Raw genomic sequence first — 15859 nt, 5'->3', positions numbered from 1 at the left:
TTAACGCTACTTTAAATCCACATTGAACGTTTTATCGGAACGTCTCAGAAGCCGGACAATAATAAAGATTCAAATCGAAGCGACCCGAGAGCCTCTTCGCCTCTTCTGGAGTCACAAAACACTAGAACGACGAGGTAATTAAATTTAAACACGAATTATAATCGATCGATTTTAGACAAAAAGACGAAAATAGATAATAATTAATTCGCGCCGGTGACAGAGATGTATTAAAATGTCATTTGCCAATCGATAGATTTGCCAACAAAATTTTGTTAGAGTTGGTCTAACATCAGACTTTGGTTAAATAGAATTTCAATACACTGCGGTATTGTTATTACTATGGTTTATATATCACACGATTCCTTTAAGAATGCGCAGACACGATATATTTCAAAACACACACACACACACACACGAATACAATACGTACTCAACAAATGTTCACGATTGACTTCCACGGTGAAGGAATAACATCGTGCAATAAAAATCAAACCCGCAAAATTATAATTTGCGTAATTACGGGTGGTAGGACCTCTTGTGAGTCCGCACGGGTAGGTACCACCGCCCCGCCTATTTCTACCGTGAAGCAGTAATGCGTTTCGGTTTGAAGGGTGGGGCAGCCGTTGTGACTATACTGAGACCTTAGAACTATATCTCAAGGTGTGTGGCGCATTTACGTTGTATATGTCTATGGGCTTCAGTAACCACTTAACACCAGGTGGGCTGAGAGCTCGTCTACACATCTAAGCAATAAAAAAATAAAAAAAAATACAGCGTTTGCAGTTCAATAATCCAAAAATTATCTAGAATTTTCTAATTTATATGTTTTTTTATTGGATCGATCATTAACGCGATTGCTGTCTAAAATATAAAGTGTATAAAATAGTATTTTTATAAAAAATTAAATAATAAATGTAACAAAGTTACATCTATGCTTTGTTATACATCTTTGTAAGTTCAGGTAGAAACCAGATTGGACCGCTGAGTTTTCGGTGGTGGCGTCCTTGAATATTTAGGCTGACAACCGGCTTTGAGGCTATTCAAAACGTTTAAAGCTGAATAAAAAATAAATTGAAGCTTTAGAATTAGCCAGATAAATTCAAAACAGTTTAACCAGAATCCCAAGCTATTTGTTGAAGTGAAAATAAAAAGGAAAATTCACTTTTTATTTTTACGTTCGTAATTTTGGCAGATATATACTAAATGTATAGTCCGAATAAGTATTTTGTTAGGTTTAAAACATTGATTATGTAAGAGGTTAAGACTTTGTATTTTCGAACTCAGAATTTTTCGTTGTCTAGGATGGATTGGCGATCTCAAAGTCAGAAGAGAAATTTTTAAGGTAAATACGCATAATACATATGCTCACAAATAACTACTTAATTATAATTGCATATTTCGTATTATAGACACGGGTAGGTATGACTTCCTGCCTATTTCTGCGATGAAACTGTCCAGCTTTCTCCTTTGAAAAGTAAGGCAGCGGTAAAGAATATTATTAAGTGTTCGACTTGCCAAGGCAGGTGACGTTATTCATTCCCGAAGTCTGAGGGCTAAGTGACCACTTAATACCGGGTTAACCGTGAACTCTCTCACTCGCCGACAGCGGTTAAACAAACAAATGGATATTTTCATTAAAATATACGTTCATTACGTAATATACGCTTATTACATATACGTAAGATATTCCGAATAAAATACGTCATATACAAACTAATTGATATTGCTAAAATTTCCGATGAAAAATATCATTTGTTGGTTGGTAAATTACCTTTTATCTATCTGCATTTCGTTCATATTATATATTCGCAAACACAATCATAAATTTCAAATGAGAATACAAAATGGCGTCGAAAAAAAAGTATAATCAAAATAAGAACCACAATCCAGCCAGCAACGTTCTATTTTAAAGTTTTTTTTTATTTTAATTTTAAACGATGGAAATTGCTCACTGCTTCCCGCCCAGAGAGGGAAACACTTAATAATACTCAAAGCGATACGAGCTGATGTTTAATACTTTCAAATATGAAATACCGGCTCTGCATGTTGCATTTTGTTTGTGGAAATTATTATTACAATTATACTTTCATATTTTATTTAGTGATGTTTTATTATTTTGTTTACTTTGAGAATTGTTGTCGTTGTGTTGTTATTGAAAAATCTTTCACAAGAACATAAACAGATATCTTTTGCTTCCGTAATACGGCAGTTAATGATTGTATTGTTTGACTTGTACTTGTATAATCCTAAATAGCAGGCTACAGGAAGTTCGCGGTAGGTATCATTATCCATAAATTTCAGTTTTCATTAACATGTCTCATGTTCACGTTATTATGTCTATGGACTCTAGAACCACTTAACACCGGGTGGCTCCTGAATTCACCAACCTATTGCTATAAAAAAGAATTCCGTGCGAAAACAATAAATCCTATCTCACTGGTGGTAGGACCTCTTGTGAGTCCGCGCGGATAGGTACCACCACCCTGCCTATTTCTGCCGTGAAGCAGTAATGCGTTTCGGTTTGAAGGGTGGGGCAGCCGTTGTAACTATATTGAGATGTTAGAACTTATATCTCAAGGTGGGTGGCGCATTTACGTAGTAAGTGTCTATGGGCTCCAGTAACCACTTAAAACCAGGTGGGCTGTGAGCTCGTCCACCCATCGAAGCAATATAAAAAATAAATAAATAAATGCGTTCTGTCAATCAATCAAACAATAAGCAATTTATCCTGATCTTTTAGGACTGTTGATTTAATTTCTATATATTTTACAGAATTCGTCTCAGTTCATTGTGCCTATTCGCATAAGCCTCCTTTGAATCTCGATGTAATACTGAATGTAGAACACATTAACGACCCAACAAAAGTAACAGTACGTAAATCATGTACATTTGGGAACTTTATTAAGATGATGCCGATTTTAGAGCTACACAACGCGACACCAGAAGAGCCTTAAAGACATTATAATTTATATTCACACGTACCGTATGTATCTCGATGGAATTACTCGCGAACAACTTCGGTAATTAGTTACTTTTCCAGTTTAACACAATGCGAGGCGAGTGTCTAATTACTGCTACGTCACAACAGTTCGTAGCGAATGTTTAGTTTTAAGCAATTGTGATTTTGTTAAACAAGCAACTTCTTTATCTTACTTTGATAAACAAACGCTACTGTAACTAGTAAATAACTTATATCTTCTTGACGTGTTTGTAGAAATTGATAATGTTTTTTTTTTTATTATTTTTTTATTGCTTAGATTGGTGGACGAGCTCACAGCCCACCTAGTGTTAAGTGGTTACTGGAGCCCATAGACATCTACGACGTAAATGCGCCATCCAGCTTGAGATATCAGTTCCTTAAGGTCTCAATATAATTACAACGGCTACCCCGCCTTTCAAACCGAAACGTATTACTGCTTCACGGCAGAAATAGGCGGGGTGGTGGTACATATCCGCGCGGACTCACAAGAGGTCCTACCACCAGTACATTTCAGTCTTCTAGTACATTCCACAGCCCATATTTTTCAATTGAACAGTTCAGATAGCAATGCATGCATACGATTGTGGAAACTCTCAAATGTGTTCACACACTGATGCGCTTAAATACTGAAACATTAAAATTGTCTTATGTTACTATGATATGATCGTAATGGGTTTAAATAACCAAAGATTTCCAGACTATCTGATGTTTAGTAATCACCGGAGCCCATAGGCATCACAGCGCGAATGCCACTCGTTTTGAGATATTAGATCTGAGTCTCAATAGTATTATAACAACGATTATCGTACTCTTCAAATCGAACGAATTACTGCTTCGCGACAGAAATGCGCAGAGCAATGTTACTTAGCCGCGTTACCTCACAATGTACTCAAAATTGTAATTCAAAAAATGAAGTGAAAGCTTCTTTAGCATCATTGTGATTCAATGGTCGATGAAATGAAAAGGCTAAAGTAAAAAGAGAGACACATAAATTCCCAACATCAACACCATTCCTCTCGTCGATTACGGCGAAGAGGTCGACCAACGAACTAACCCATAGACACAACCCACTGAGTTTCTCGCCGGATATTCTCAGTGGGTAGCGATTCCGATCCGGTGGTGGATTCGGCGAAGCACCGCTCTTGCTTGGGCCGATGTTAGAACAGTATCCTTTCACGGTGAAGGAATAACATCGTGTTATAAAAATCAAAATCTCCAAATTATAATTTGCATAATTGCGCAATGAAGGGTGGGGCAGCCGTTGTACTATACTGGGACTTTAGAACTCATATCTCAAGGTGGGTGGCGGCATTTACGTTTTAGATGTCTATGTGAGCTCATCCATCCAACTACAAAAAAAAAATTTAAAAAAAAATGTTCAAATGAAATACATTGGTACTGCATATCTATCTATATCTTTTGTAAATAAAAAGCTAATAAATGCGCTAGATGAGGTTAAATCATGAAGCCGACTTCCTGGAACAGTTGTAGTTTGTTTATATGCACGCATTGTAACTACCAATCAATTTATAATTTATTTATGAATATAACAACAAAAAAATAGGCCGAAAAAGAATGGTCATTTGATAATAATGATATAGCTAAACAAGAGACTGAAGCACGTACATTAATATCCAAAACAGAAAAACGTGACTCAAGCGAAGATAACGACAGTTTTAGTATATTTATTTCAGTTAATTTATTTCCTTTCTCCATACTTTTGTCTAGAAGGGATCGCTCTTATCGAAATAAAACTGGAAATTGTGCTTTTATGTAAATACAACGTTTTGCTTTGCAATAAACGTTTTTTTTATGTCGCATAAAGTATAGATATTCAAATACATACAAGTCTAATTTCAATGATTAATAGTATCTAGTATATAGTACTAGTACTAGTATATAGAAGATTGCACAAAGTGGGAATGAGTTGCTCACTCCGGGCATTTCAATATTGTAATAATTGTTATGTTATAATACTAATTGTAAAAATGAATATTAAAAAAAAAACTATTATTAAATTAATTTAATTAAATAATTTTTTTTTATCTAATATTTAAAAAAAAAAGACATGCCCGCTGAGTTTCTTGCCAATTCTTCTCAGGACGGAGGCTAGTTCTTGTGAATTGGCGGTAGTTCTTTTGACGTTCAACAAGTATGTACTTTCATTTATGTTGAATAAAAAAAATTTGATTTGATTTGATATTGTTCGATTTTCACGAGACGTGTACATAATTAAAATTATATGTATAAACAAGTTAAACTTTATACCTATATATTGCGAAAACCAGTGAACCGAGCTCTCGGCCCACGTGCTGTTCACTTATTACAGAGGTCCATGGACATCACAACGTAATATCGCCAGACGCCTTGAAAATTGAAGTCTACGTCTAAATTTTGATTAGTATGTTAAAATTTTTGCGGGTCTGATTTTTATTGCACCATATTATTCCTTCGTGGTAGAAGTCATTCATGTGCGTGATGATACGTATTTCATTAGAAAAATTGGTACCTGTCTGCATCTACGAACACCGATAGAGCCGTATCGCTCGATACGAATGTACCGGACGTCTAATCTTTTAGGCTACGACGACATCAGCTCTACAACAATTCTTATTAATTTTCACAAAGGTATTTTAAGTTCTTTCATCTCCTTCCCAGGTACAAAGTCCTGTGCTGGTCGTCGAGTTATCGCTGGATCGACTTGAAGGCACTCAGCTGCGAGCGTTGGGTCTTCTCTCGGTATTTGGATTCAACGTGACGTACTCTGTGAGGGGACCGACTGATTCCGCAGGACCTGCTTCGTGCAGTGCTATAGAATGCCGACTACTAGGTCATTGTTACGCCAGCCAAGATTACCAGTGAGTTTATAAAAAGTTTTATAAGCTTGTACACAGACGCGCGATCGACTTTTTATTTATTGTTTAGATAAGTGGACCTAATTATTCCGCCACCTACCTTGAGATATAAGTTGTAGGGTCTCAGATCTTACAATACAATGGCTGCCCCACCGTTCAAACCGAAACGCCTTACTGCATCACTGCAGAAATAGACAGGACGGTGGTTCCTACCCGTGAGGACTCACAAGACGTCCTGCCACCAGTAAGTAATAGGCAGGCCACATAAAGAAAAGCAGGTGCCAAAGATATAGGCATGTTGACGCTCTTTTGAAACAGTCGCTATGCAAAGAGACATCGTTCTTGGGTTGGACAACTATCTTGGGTTAAACTAACCAAACCAGTTGAAATACACAGGAAATTTTTCACTAGCAATTATCTGTTTTACATTTCCTATGAAGATTTCATGAGATAAAAAAAAATTAGAACTATATCACAGTACCGTGGTAGATTATGTTCTAAATAGGTGCTAGATCAAAATTATTTTGTAGCATGTTCGAAAACAAACATAATTATGAATATGAATTTGCTTGCGTATAATTGTTTTTATAACATTTTTATAATTCGAATAAATGCAAATTACGTATTGATCATTTTTCGATACAATTTTTGTATTTCAATACAATAGTAGAATATATGAAAAAATATCGCAAGATTACTGATAATGTTAAATAAATAAATGGTCCTTTGAGGACAGTTTCAGTAATTTAAGTCTTAGTTATACCTTTGAATACACATTGGTGGATCTCGTGCTTCTAAGTAAATGTCAAATAACTCTCGATATAGTAGTAATAATCGGTTTTGGATGAATTCTGGAGCAGTTACCACCATCTCATGTCCCAAGGTGGGTTCGTGGTATTCGCATTGGAATTCTAAGCGCTTCTATAACCACTTAAAACCATCCGTGAATCCAGTTACCAGTTGGAACATGAAAAAAAAAACTGAAAAATTCACATCTTCAGTAAAGCCAATAAATATTTCAGTCTCATTTAGTAATTACAAATCGATTCTTGTTCTTAATTAATTTAAAATCAACGAAACCTTTAATATTTAAATCAGACGGCGGCTACTAATTTCGCCTTTTTGAAGTCCCTATCCCGAAAGTTAATTTATCTTTAAAACGCAGAGATAAATCAGAAAATTCTCTCTCAAACTCGTTTGCGTAGTCAATAGACCGAGCTAAATTTAGTGCTGATGGGATACAACGAAAAATGAAGCTGGTGACAAGCGCCGTCATCAATACACTGACAAAATTTAGTACATTTTCATTCAACTATTCGCGTGATGCGATAGTGTGAAAAATAAATAAATAAAAAGGGCCGCAGTGGGTATTTCCGCGCGGTTATTTCGTTAAATTTATCGCTTAGCTCGCGTTATTTTCCACGTCGCAGGAAGTTTTACTGCTCTTGCTTCGAGGGTTACTCGGGCGTGGACTGCGGCGTGGGCCCTCTGTGTCCGCGGACCTCGAATATGTGCAAAAACGGCGGCACCTGCAGGTAAGCAAATTCAAGAATATTTTAAACTGTCGAAAGGACTTTTGTGTTTCCCCTCGGCGTTCGTTTACGATGCGGTCGTCCATTTCCCGAAATGTCGTGCAATTTCCTCAGAATAACGAATTCCGGGCGATCCGCAGCGGAATTCCTCTTAAACCTTTGTCGATAGAAACTTTCACTAACGACTCGAATGCGTGATATTTTTAAACGTTTCCGTTCTTTTTAAAATGGGTTGCTCTTAGGTAGTTTTTGACGTGACAACGTCTTATAATTCGATCGAGCCGGCTGCACGCACGAATAAACGTGACTCATGCGGCGTTACCTCGCTCTGAGGCGTTCTATTTAAGGCTTGAAGTGCAAGCGAGAGCGCGCAACGAGCGACAAAGAAACACAATTGGCCTCCGCGTTTGGCAGCGTTCGACATCTGTATCTTTCCTATTTGAGTGAGCGATGCATCCGCGTGGTCAGCTGCTATTCTTTCTGGTCGTTCCCTCAATGCTGAGGATCGTCACTGTATGTCAATCTTCTCCACTCGGTCCGGTTCTGCGCCATATGTACCGCTCCCCATATCTGGCCTCCAGTCACCTCCTTGAGTTGGTCAACCCATCTAGCTGGCGCTCTTCCTCTAGCGCGCTTCCCCTCCATCTGTCCGAGAATTGTGAGTTTCTCCAGGCTGTGCAATGAGGATCGCATTATGTGCCCAAAGAAACTCCGGATCCTTTCCTGGCACATAGTCAGCAGGCGCTTGGTGACCTTCAACTCTTCGAGGATGGAGACATTGGTTCTCATAGCTGTCCAAGGAATGCGTCCAAGGAGCTGCTATACAATAACACATTTACATGTTTTCGTCAAGTATGAAGTTCAGTGAAAAGTGAATGTGGTGTCAATTGTTTATAGCAACGATAATTGCGATAATTGAAAAATGAAACCATTCCATCAGTATTTTCTTATGACGTTGTCACGTTCAACTATCGTCAGTAAACCGACTTTACAGACAACCGATTTTTTTTTCCTACCTAAGCTGATAGCCTTAAGAGGCTGTTTCAGCGTAACCTTAACTAGTAGGTGAGCTTACGGGGCTCAAACCTGAAGACGTTGCTAACACGAACCCTAGCAAGAGCCGTGCTTCGCAGAATCTATCACCGGATCGGAAACACGACCCACTGAGAAGATCCGCTGAGAAAGTCAGTGGGCTGTGTCTGTGGGTCTTAGGTAGTGAAGTGGCACTCTGTTATTAGCACTGGCAACGTCGCGAACTTCGTTTCTCAAAGAATAAGACCTTTTGCTAAAGGCGTCCGAGACGGTAACGGTAACACAATATTCTCGGAGGGAACTTTCCTTAGCACATATAAACAGAATTTCCTTTACATTGTGTACAGTGAACCTTTTCGGATATTATTACTCGGACCCCTAGGCCCAGGTTTACTTTGGGTAACGAGAAAACGGCTTATAACAAGTGAATCTGATTTCTTTGCTTCATCAGTTCCACAAACAACTTTTTACTTTTCAGTAGCCTGTATAGAGAAGGCTGTTATTACAAAACATTTCTTTCTTATCAACACTTTCACTTTAAAAAAAAACATATTTCAACATTTATAATCTTTTTACAGACAAATGGGCCCCGCCGCCGTGAGCTGCATATGCGCCCCTGGATATACAGGAGATTTCTGTGAATCACAAATAGAATCACCAGGTAATTCGGTTTCTTATTGCAACGTTATATAGTAGATTATTTTTTCTAGATTGAACATTCGATTCCAATACTTTACTTCCCAAACATAAGGTTACTACATTTCGGTATATTTAGAATCTACTATCATTCTAAATAGATAGTTTGAAATTATATAGAATAGTTGAAATTGTTCTAAGTAGTCCAAAAACCGGTATATCATTGAGCGTATATTATCACGCAAACGCATAACTTCTACTCATAACTGCTTCACGGCAAAAATAGGCAGAGTGGCAAAATTAGGCAGAGTATCTATCCATGCGGACCCAGACCATCCATCACCAGAAATCGTCGATTCAATTTCAATAATTCCCGTCTACTAGGTTCTTTTAGATAAACATGTGGTTCTTTTCGACATAATATTAAGAGTGACTGATAAAAATCGACAATCAACAATCATTATTTCAAAGATAAAACCATAAAATTCGAAAAACTTCATCCATATAAACTCCAAGGAACCCCAAGGAAGCCAACGATCGTCAATCCTTTACCTATAATCTAAGACAATATATCTGAGATCGAACCATTTATCGTAATTATACGAGCCATTTCGCCCGATATGAGGGCCATTTACAAGAAATTAATAAAGATTTTGTACGATAGAGCCTCTCGCGATCACCAGACGATAACTTATTGGGTATTGAGCTGGATATAATAGTGTAAAAAGCATTTAGGTTCTCCTATGTTAAACACTTCACGTATGGAATTATTAGTTTGGAAGGGGGTGAGATGCAAGAATAATAGCACTTAATATCAAATACCACCTCATCAATGTGCCTGGAACCAGCCGTCCTATATTGTTGCCATATCTACTATAAGTTTTCTACTATAAATTTATATGTATTTACCGAAATATAAATATATTGTTTCTTCCGAATTAATTAGGGTTTTTTTTGTGAAATTTAGTAATAAAGGATGTTCTACCAAATCTATTTAAAAATTGTTTGACAATCGCAACAACGTACTGAACAAAAAATGCTAAAATTTCAAATTTATGCTATGTCGGAACTATTTATAAACTGTTCCGTTCTTTAGACATGAAAATTTGAGAAAATTGATGAAAAGATAGTGCTGCGCCGATGAACTTATTCACACACCGTGTCACTGGTAATCATCTTAGAAATGGGCACTAAATGTATTTGGATAGGGATAAAGAGTAAGTAATATTACCATGAACAAGTAATGAGCAAATAGTTATCATAACTCCAAAACAGATCGACGAGATTATATTTAAGCTATATTGAGCTGCATCTATGTGTTATACAGATTATTATGATGATGGATATATGAAAATAATGTAGTAAATACCGAATATTCTCTTAAAAATAAAATAATAGTTTTTTTGCCATCTACATGCACATAAAATCAAGTGGTGAGCGTATCATGATATATATCAGGATATATGTCCTCTCGTATATCTGCGAACCCTCTTCAAAAGTAAATCACTTTATTTCGAGAATGTTTTTATTGTACACATCTCACTGAGCCCAAATAGGTTCTTATATTGCCCATCATTCTCCTTAACAACCATAAAATTCATGAACGTCGCATTTCAATCGGGAACGGATTTAAAAGAAATTGATAAAAATCCGGTTTCATTCAAGGAAACATCTATTTGAGTTTTAGTGAGGTAAGCCACTGAGCCAGTTATGCTAATTAGTGCTCATCGGCTACTGAAGTCCACAGGCATCAAAACACACAAGCCGCTTTCTTCACCAATGAGTTCCAAATTTCAACTGTTGTATGACTTGTTGTTCTATTTAATTGTTTTTATTGCTTACGTGGGTGGACGTACTCACGGCCCACGGTGTTAAGTAGTTACATGGATAAGTGGTCTCCTTCACGGCAGAAATAGGCAGGGTAATGGTACCTACCCGTGCGGACTCACAAAACGCCCTACTACTAGTAATTACGCGATAATTTTGCAAGTTTGATTTTTACTACTTGATTATTCGTTCACCGTGGAAGTCAATCGTGACTGTTCTGTGTATAGCGACTGTCCGCTGACCTTCCTTCAGAAAACACATTACTGCTGGTAAGACCTCTTGCGAGTGCGTGGTGGTACCGCTCTGACTATTTCTGCCGTGAAGCAGTAATGCGTTTCGGTTTGAAGGGTGGCGTAGCCGTTGAAACTCTGCTTGAGACCTTAGAACTTATATCTCAAGGTGGGTGGCGCATTTACGTCGTAGATGTCTATGGGCTCCAGTAACCACTTAACACCAGGTGGGCTGTGAGCTCGTCCAACCATGTAAGCAATAAAAAAAATGCTTCGCAGCAAAATAGGCCAGTGACATAACCTGATACTAAACAACCAACAGCAATGGAGTCATATTTGTATGGTGGACTATTTGTTATACAAAACAATTGGGACTTCGATCTTACGCTTTAAAGAAGGAGACAGTAGTCAAATAATAATGTCTATAAGCACCTGTAGCCACCTATCACTACATAGATCATGAATTTACCCGCTTCACTTAAAGCAATAAATAAAAATCTTTATACTGTCGCAAAACGACTTTGACTGTTCAAACAGGAATGCTTTTGCCGAACTTAGTAAGTACGTACCTGGTAATGTTAGAGGTGGAATGAATTTAGGAGGGAGAAGGTAATTTAGGTGAGGACATTAAGAATGAGTTAAGGGAATTTGACAGCAGTTTGAGATAGTCGGATCCCATGCCGGTGATACCGGTATCTCTATACTATATAGCCGAACAGACTATAATTGGCTGTAAGGATTCTCTGGCTTCAAATTATAATATTATTAGATACTTTTTATATTACATATTTTTGTATATATTTTTTTAATAAATTAACTCAATAGAGACAAAAAAAATTAACACGCCCTGTTTGTTTATAATATAACATATTAAATACATCTTTTTTTCAGAATGCGATATAGAAGAGTGCGCCGAAGGTTGTAAGGGTGGGGCCTGCGATTGTAATCCAAGAGATACGGACGCCGGTAAGTTTTATAGAATATTTGATGATTACGTGAAAGAAGGGGAAATGGTAAAAAAATATATAATTCCAGTGAATGTTGATGCATGTATGATGTATGAATGCGCTAGTACCACTAACTACAAGTCTGATCATTTTAGATTTAATTCGTTCATTGAAGAGCTTTCAAATCCACTTTATTTCTGACTAGTTAAAAATTCGAATCATAAGATTAAATAATATTAGAATTATAAGATTAAATAATAGATTACATTACATATTATATATTAGATATTGTATATTATATTATATACTTAAGTATATATATATCTCAAAGATTAACTTTATTGTTTCAGTGTCGGCACGCTTCGAAACGAGACTGCTAGTAATGGACCAACCAAATATTAACATATCACAGGAAATCGTGGAACAGGTAATTAGTGCAGTAAATTCACCATACCAAGTGTAATGTTTATTAAAGGCTTATTAAGGAACTAGGTCGTTTACATTGTACGCTCACAAGTGGAAGTTTCCGCCATACCACTCATTTATATCGTAAACCGAATTTGCATAGACTGAGTAGTAATTACGCAAATAAAACTTTTTACGGGTTTCATTTTTACACGGCTTACATTAGCTTCACTTGTATATATTTGAAGTCGTCGTGGCCTAAAGGATAAGACGTCCGGTGCATTCGTATATAGCGATGCAACGGTGTTTGTATCCCGCAGGCGGGGTACCAATTTTTCTAATGAAATACGTACTTAACAATTGTTCACGATTGACTTCCACGGTGAAGGAATAACATCGTGTAATAAAAATGAAACCCGCAAAATTATAATTTGCGAAATTACTGGTGGTAGGACCTCTTGTGAGTCCGCACGGGTAGGTACCACCGCCCCGCCTATTTCTGCCGTGAAGCAGTAATGCGTTTCGGTTTGAAGGGTGGGGCAGCCGCTGTAACTATACTGAGACCTTAGAACTTATATCTCAAGGTGTGTGGCGCATTTACGTTGTAGATGTCTATGGGTTCCAGTAACCACTTAACACCAGGTGGGCTGTGAGCTCATCCACAAAACTAGGCAATAAAAAATAAAAATAAAATATGTTTGTATGCTTGTAACTGATTCCTTTAGACGCGATTTTGACCCACTTTAAACGGCCAGATTTCATTCAAACTTTATAGATTTATCGAGGACCGATGACAATACACTAATTTGATAAGATTATTCCATTATTCAATTTGCAAAATAAGATTTTTGCCAATTTATATCATTTTTATCTATAGTCGATAAGGCAGGAATTGATGTTAAAGTACTTAATAGTTTTAAAAATTCGCTTTTATAGAAAATTTAACTAAAAAATGAAAAATAAATAATAGTTTAAAAAAAAACTAAAAAACACGCCTTATTATTATTTCAAAAAGCACCCCACGTATTTTTTACAATAAAATATATTTTACACTATTTTCAATTAAAATTTATTTTCTATTTTTTAATTGATTTTTTTTATAAAGCGTCTTTTTTAGTTTTTTAAACTATTATTTATTTTTCATATTTTTTTTATTGCAAGACGATATTCCTTCAACGTAGAAATAATTCGCGATCATAAATTAAGTATGTATGTCATTGGAAAAAATTGTCTTATCCGCAATGGGTCAACGCAAATCCTCGAAACATGTCGCACCCCCTGGATTCACTCTCGGTGCTTTTAGGCCTTTCACGCACCTGTCACCGTCCTCGTCGAACCGGTCGACGAAAAGCGAACTAGCTCATAAGCACAACACACTGAGTTTCCCGCTGAATCTTCTCAGTCGCGATTCCGATACGGTGGTAGATTCTGCGAAGCACTGCTCTTGGTAGGGCTAGTGTTAGCAAATTCTCACAGGTTGCGCCCGTGAGCTCGTTTACCCGCCCGGGCGTAACTGGAATAGCCTCTTAGGCTACCAGCGAATAGGTGGAGGAAAAAAAGGAAAAATTGGTACCTGCCTGCCGGGATTCGAACACCGGCACAGTTGCATCGCACGATACGAGTAGGTACATCGGGCATCTTATCCTTAAGGCTACGGCGTCTTCAAAACGATTTTCTAAACAGATTGTAATTTTTGTTTCAATAGTCGGCTATATTATGGGCGATCTTTATAAAGTTGTCGACTACCTAACTCACTATTATCGAATTTACATGAACGTTTTAACTTAAATATTTCATATTTTTCTAAAGTATTCTCGCTGCCTAGCAAGAACTGTGTTTTATTATATTTTATATCTGCTCAAATCTGTACAAACAGATTGACTTATTATATATGTATATATATATTTTTTATTATTATTATTTTTTTGCTTAGATGGGTGGACGAGCTCACAGCCCACCTGGTGTTAAGTGGTTACTGGAGCCCATAGACATCTACAACGTAAATGCGCCACCCACCTTGAGATATAAGTTCTAAGGTCTCAAGTATAGTTACAACGGCTGCCCCATCCTTCAAACCGAAACGCATTACTGCTTCACGGCAGAAATAGGCAGGGTGGTGGTACCTACCCGTGCGGACTCATAAGAGGTCCTACCATCAGTAATAAATATTATCTCAAACTTATTTTTCCAGATTACAAATTATCTTAAATCTTCGAACATTACATTGGAAGATAATATTGAAATTTTGAATATAAGGTAAGTAGTAGTTTAATAAAATAAGGCTTAATTCAAATTTCCAATATGTTAAAGCGATACTTTAATAAAACTGCTGCTAAGCTATTCAACATCAATCATCTATCCACGAAGGATGCAATAATGCACGTATTACGGGTGCACGTATTACGTATTACGGCAAAACACTCGGGTGAAGTTGCCTAAATCTGCTCGAAGATTTTTAAATTTAAATTACCAATCACAAACAACATTAGGGTTTCCAACCTCAACACTTTAAGTCTTGTGTGTGTTTGGTACCTTGGAAATTCACCTAAGGGTCTGTTATAATTAAAAAAATATATATTATGTTTTTTATGTTAACAAAAAGGTGTTACCTTAATAGGGTGTTTGAGAAATTATGCAAACGTTATACAATACAAATGAGACTTTGATATCTCAAGTTTAGTGACGGCTTTCGTGTTGATGAGTGACCCTAAACGCTTTTGGACATATAAACAGAAACCTGGTGACCTTCAAGCGTCAACTTAAATTTCTCTAACAGCTCAGTGGATACGAACCACGCTAGGACAGTGTGGCTTCGGATGTGGGCCGCCAGACGTGACGCAGGAACCTTGAGGACGGTGCTAGCTAGACTGGCGGCAATGAGGACTCGTACTGACAGGCTCCGCTTGCTCCCCGCTACCCTGCACTTCGATATGCAACCAGCGCTCAACCTACACGTAAGTTCGAACTCATTCGAACACGTAACAATAGCCTTAGAATCTACAATAGACATAGAACAAAAAAAAAGGATATGTGGTGTCGTGGGACACCGGATAGGAGCGAAGTTCCTTATTCTAAAAATATAAATTTTAAGTTCTATTCGAGGTGTAAAGAAAATAAAATTGGAGGTTTCGCAACTACCCGCGATCATTCGGTAACATGCGAAATTATTGTGATACACTTCATTCACGGTTGTTTGCATAAGAGTTAATGTATTGCGCAAACGAACGCTCTGAGATCGTGGTCAATTAATGATAAAAAAATATGTAATTTTTTGTACGTTATTACAAAGTTAAGTCGTACACTGTGTGCATTACTAATTTGTACGTTATTACAAAGTTAAGTCGTACACTGTGTATATTATTAATAAAAAATCTTACGTTACGGACGTTTTTTCCCGGTTAGGGTACCCCTCCGC

The 15859-nt window shown here is 37.1% G+C and overlaps 1 protein-coding gene across 3 annotated transcripts in view; it reads left to right on the top strand.

The window, feature by feature from the left end:
- LOC101741141 (uncharacterized) overlaps window positions 1-15859 on the top strand; it is a 428733-nt gene that overhangs the window by 387398 nt on the left and 25476 nt on the right. For all 3 annotated transcript variants that reach the window (XM_021353562.3, XM_021353563.3, XM_062676060.1), the window contains exons 3-9: window positions 5639-5838; window positions 7266-7370; window positions 8978-9060; window positions 11984-12058; window positions 12390-12466; window positions 14636-14700; window positions 15221-15398. In XM_021353562.3, the coding sequence (XP_021209237.2) occupies window positions 5639-5838; window positions 7266-7370; window positions 8978-9060; window positions 11984-12058; window positions 12390-12466; window positions 14636-14700; window positions 15221-15398 (783 nt within the window). The remainder of the gene's footprint in view (window positions 1-5638; window positions 5839-7265; window positions 7371-8977; window positions 9061-11983; window positions 12059-12389; window positions 12467-14635; window positions 14701-15220; window positions 15399-15859) is intronic.

Source organism: Bombyx mori, chromosome 25 (genome assembly GCF_030269925.1).
Source record: "Bombyx mori chromosome 25, ASM3026992v2".
Taxonomy (NCBI): Eukaryota; Metazoa; Arthropoda; class Insecta; order Lepidoptera; family Bombycidae; genus Bombyx; species Bombyx mori.
This window is presented reverse-complemented; position numbering and strand designations above follow the sequence as displayed.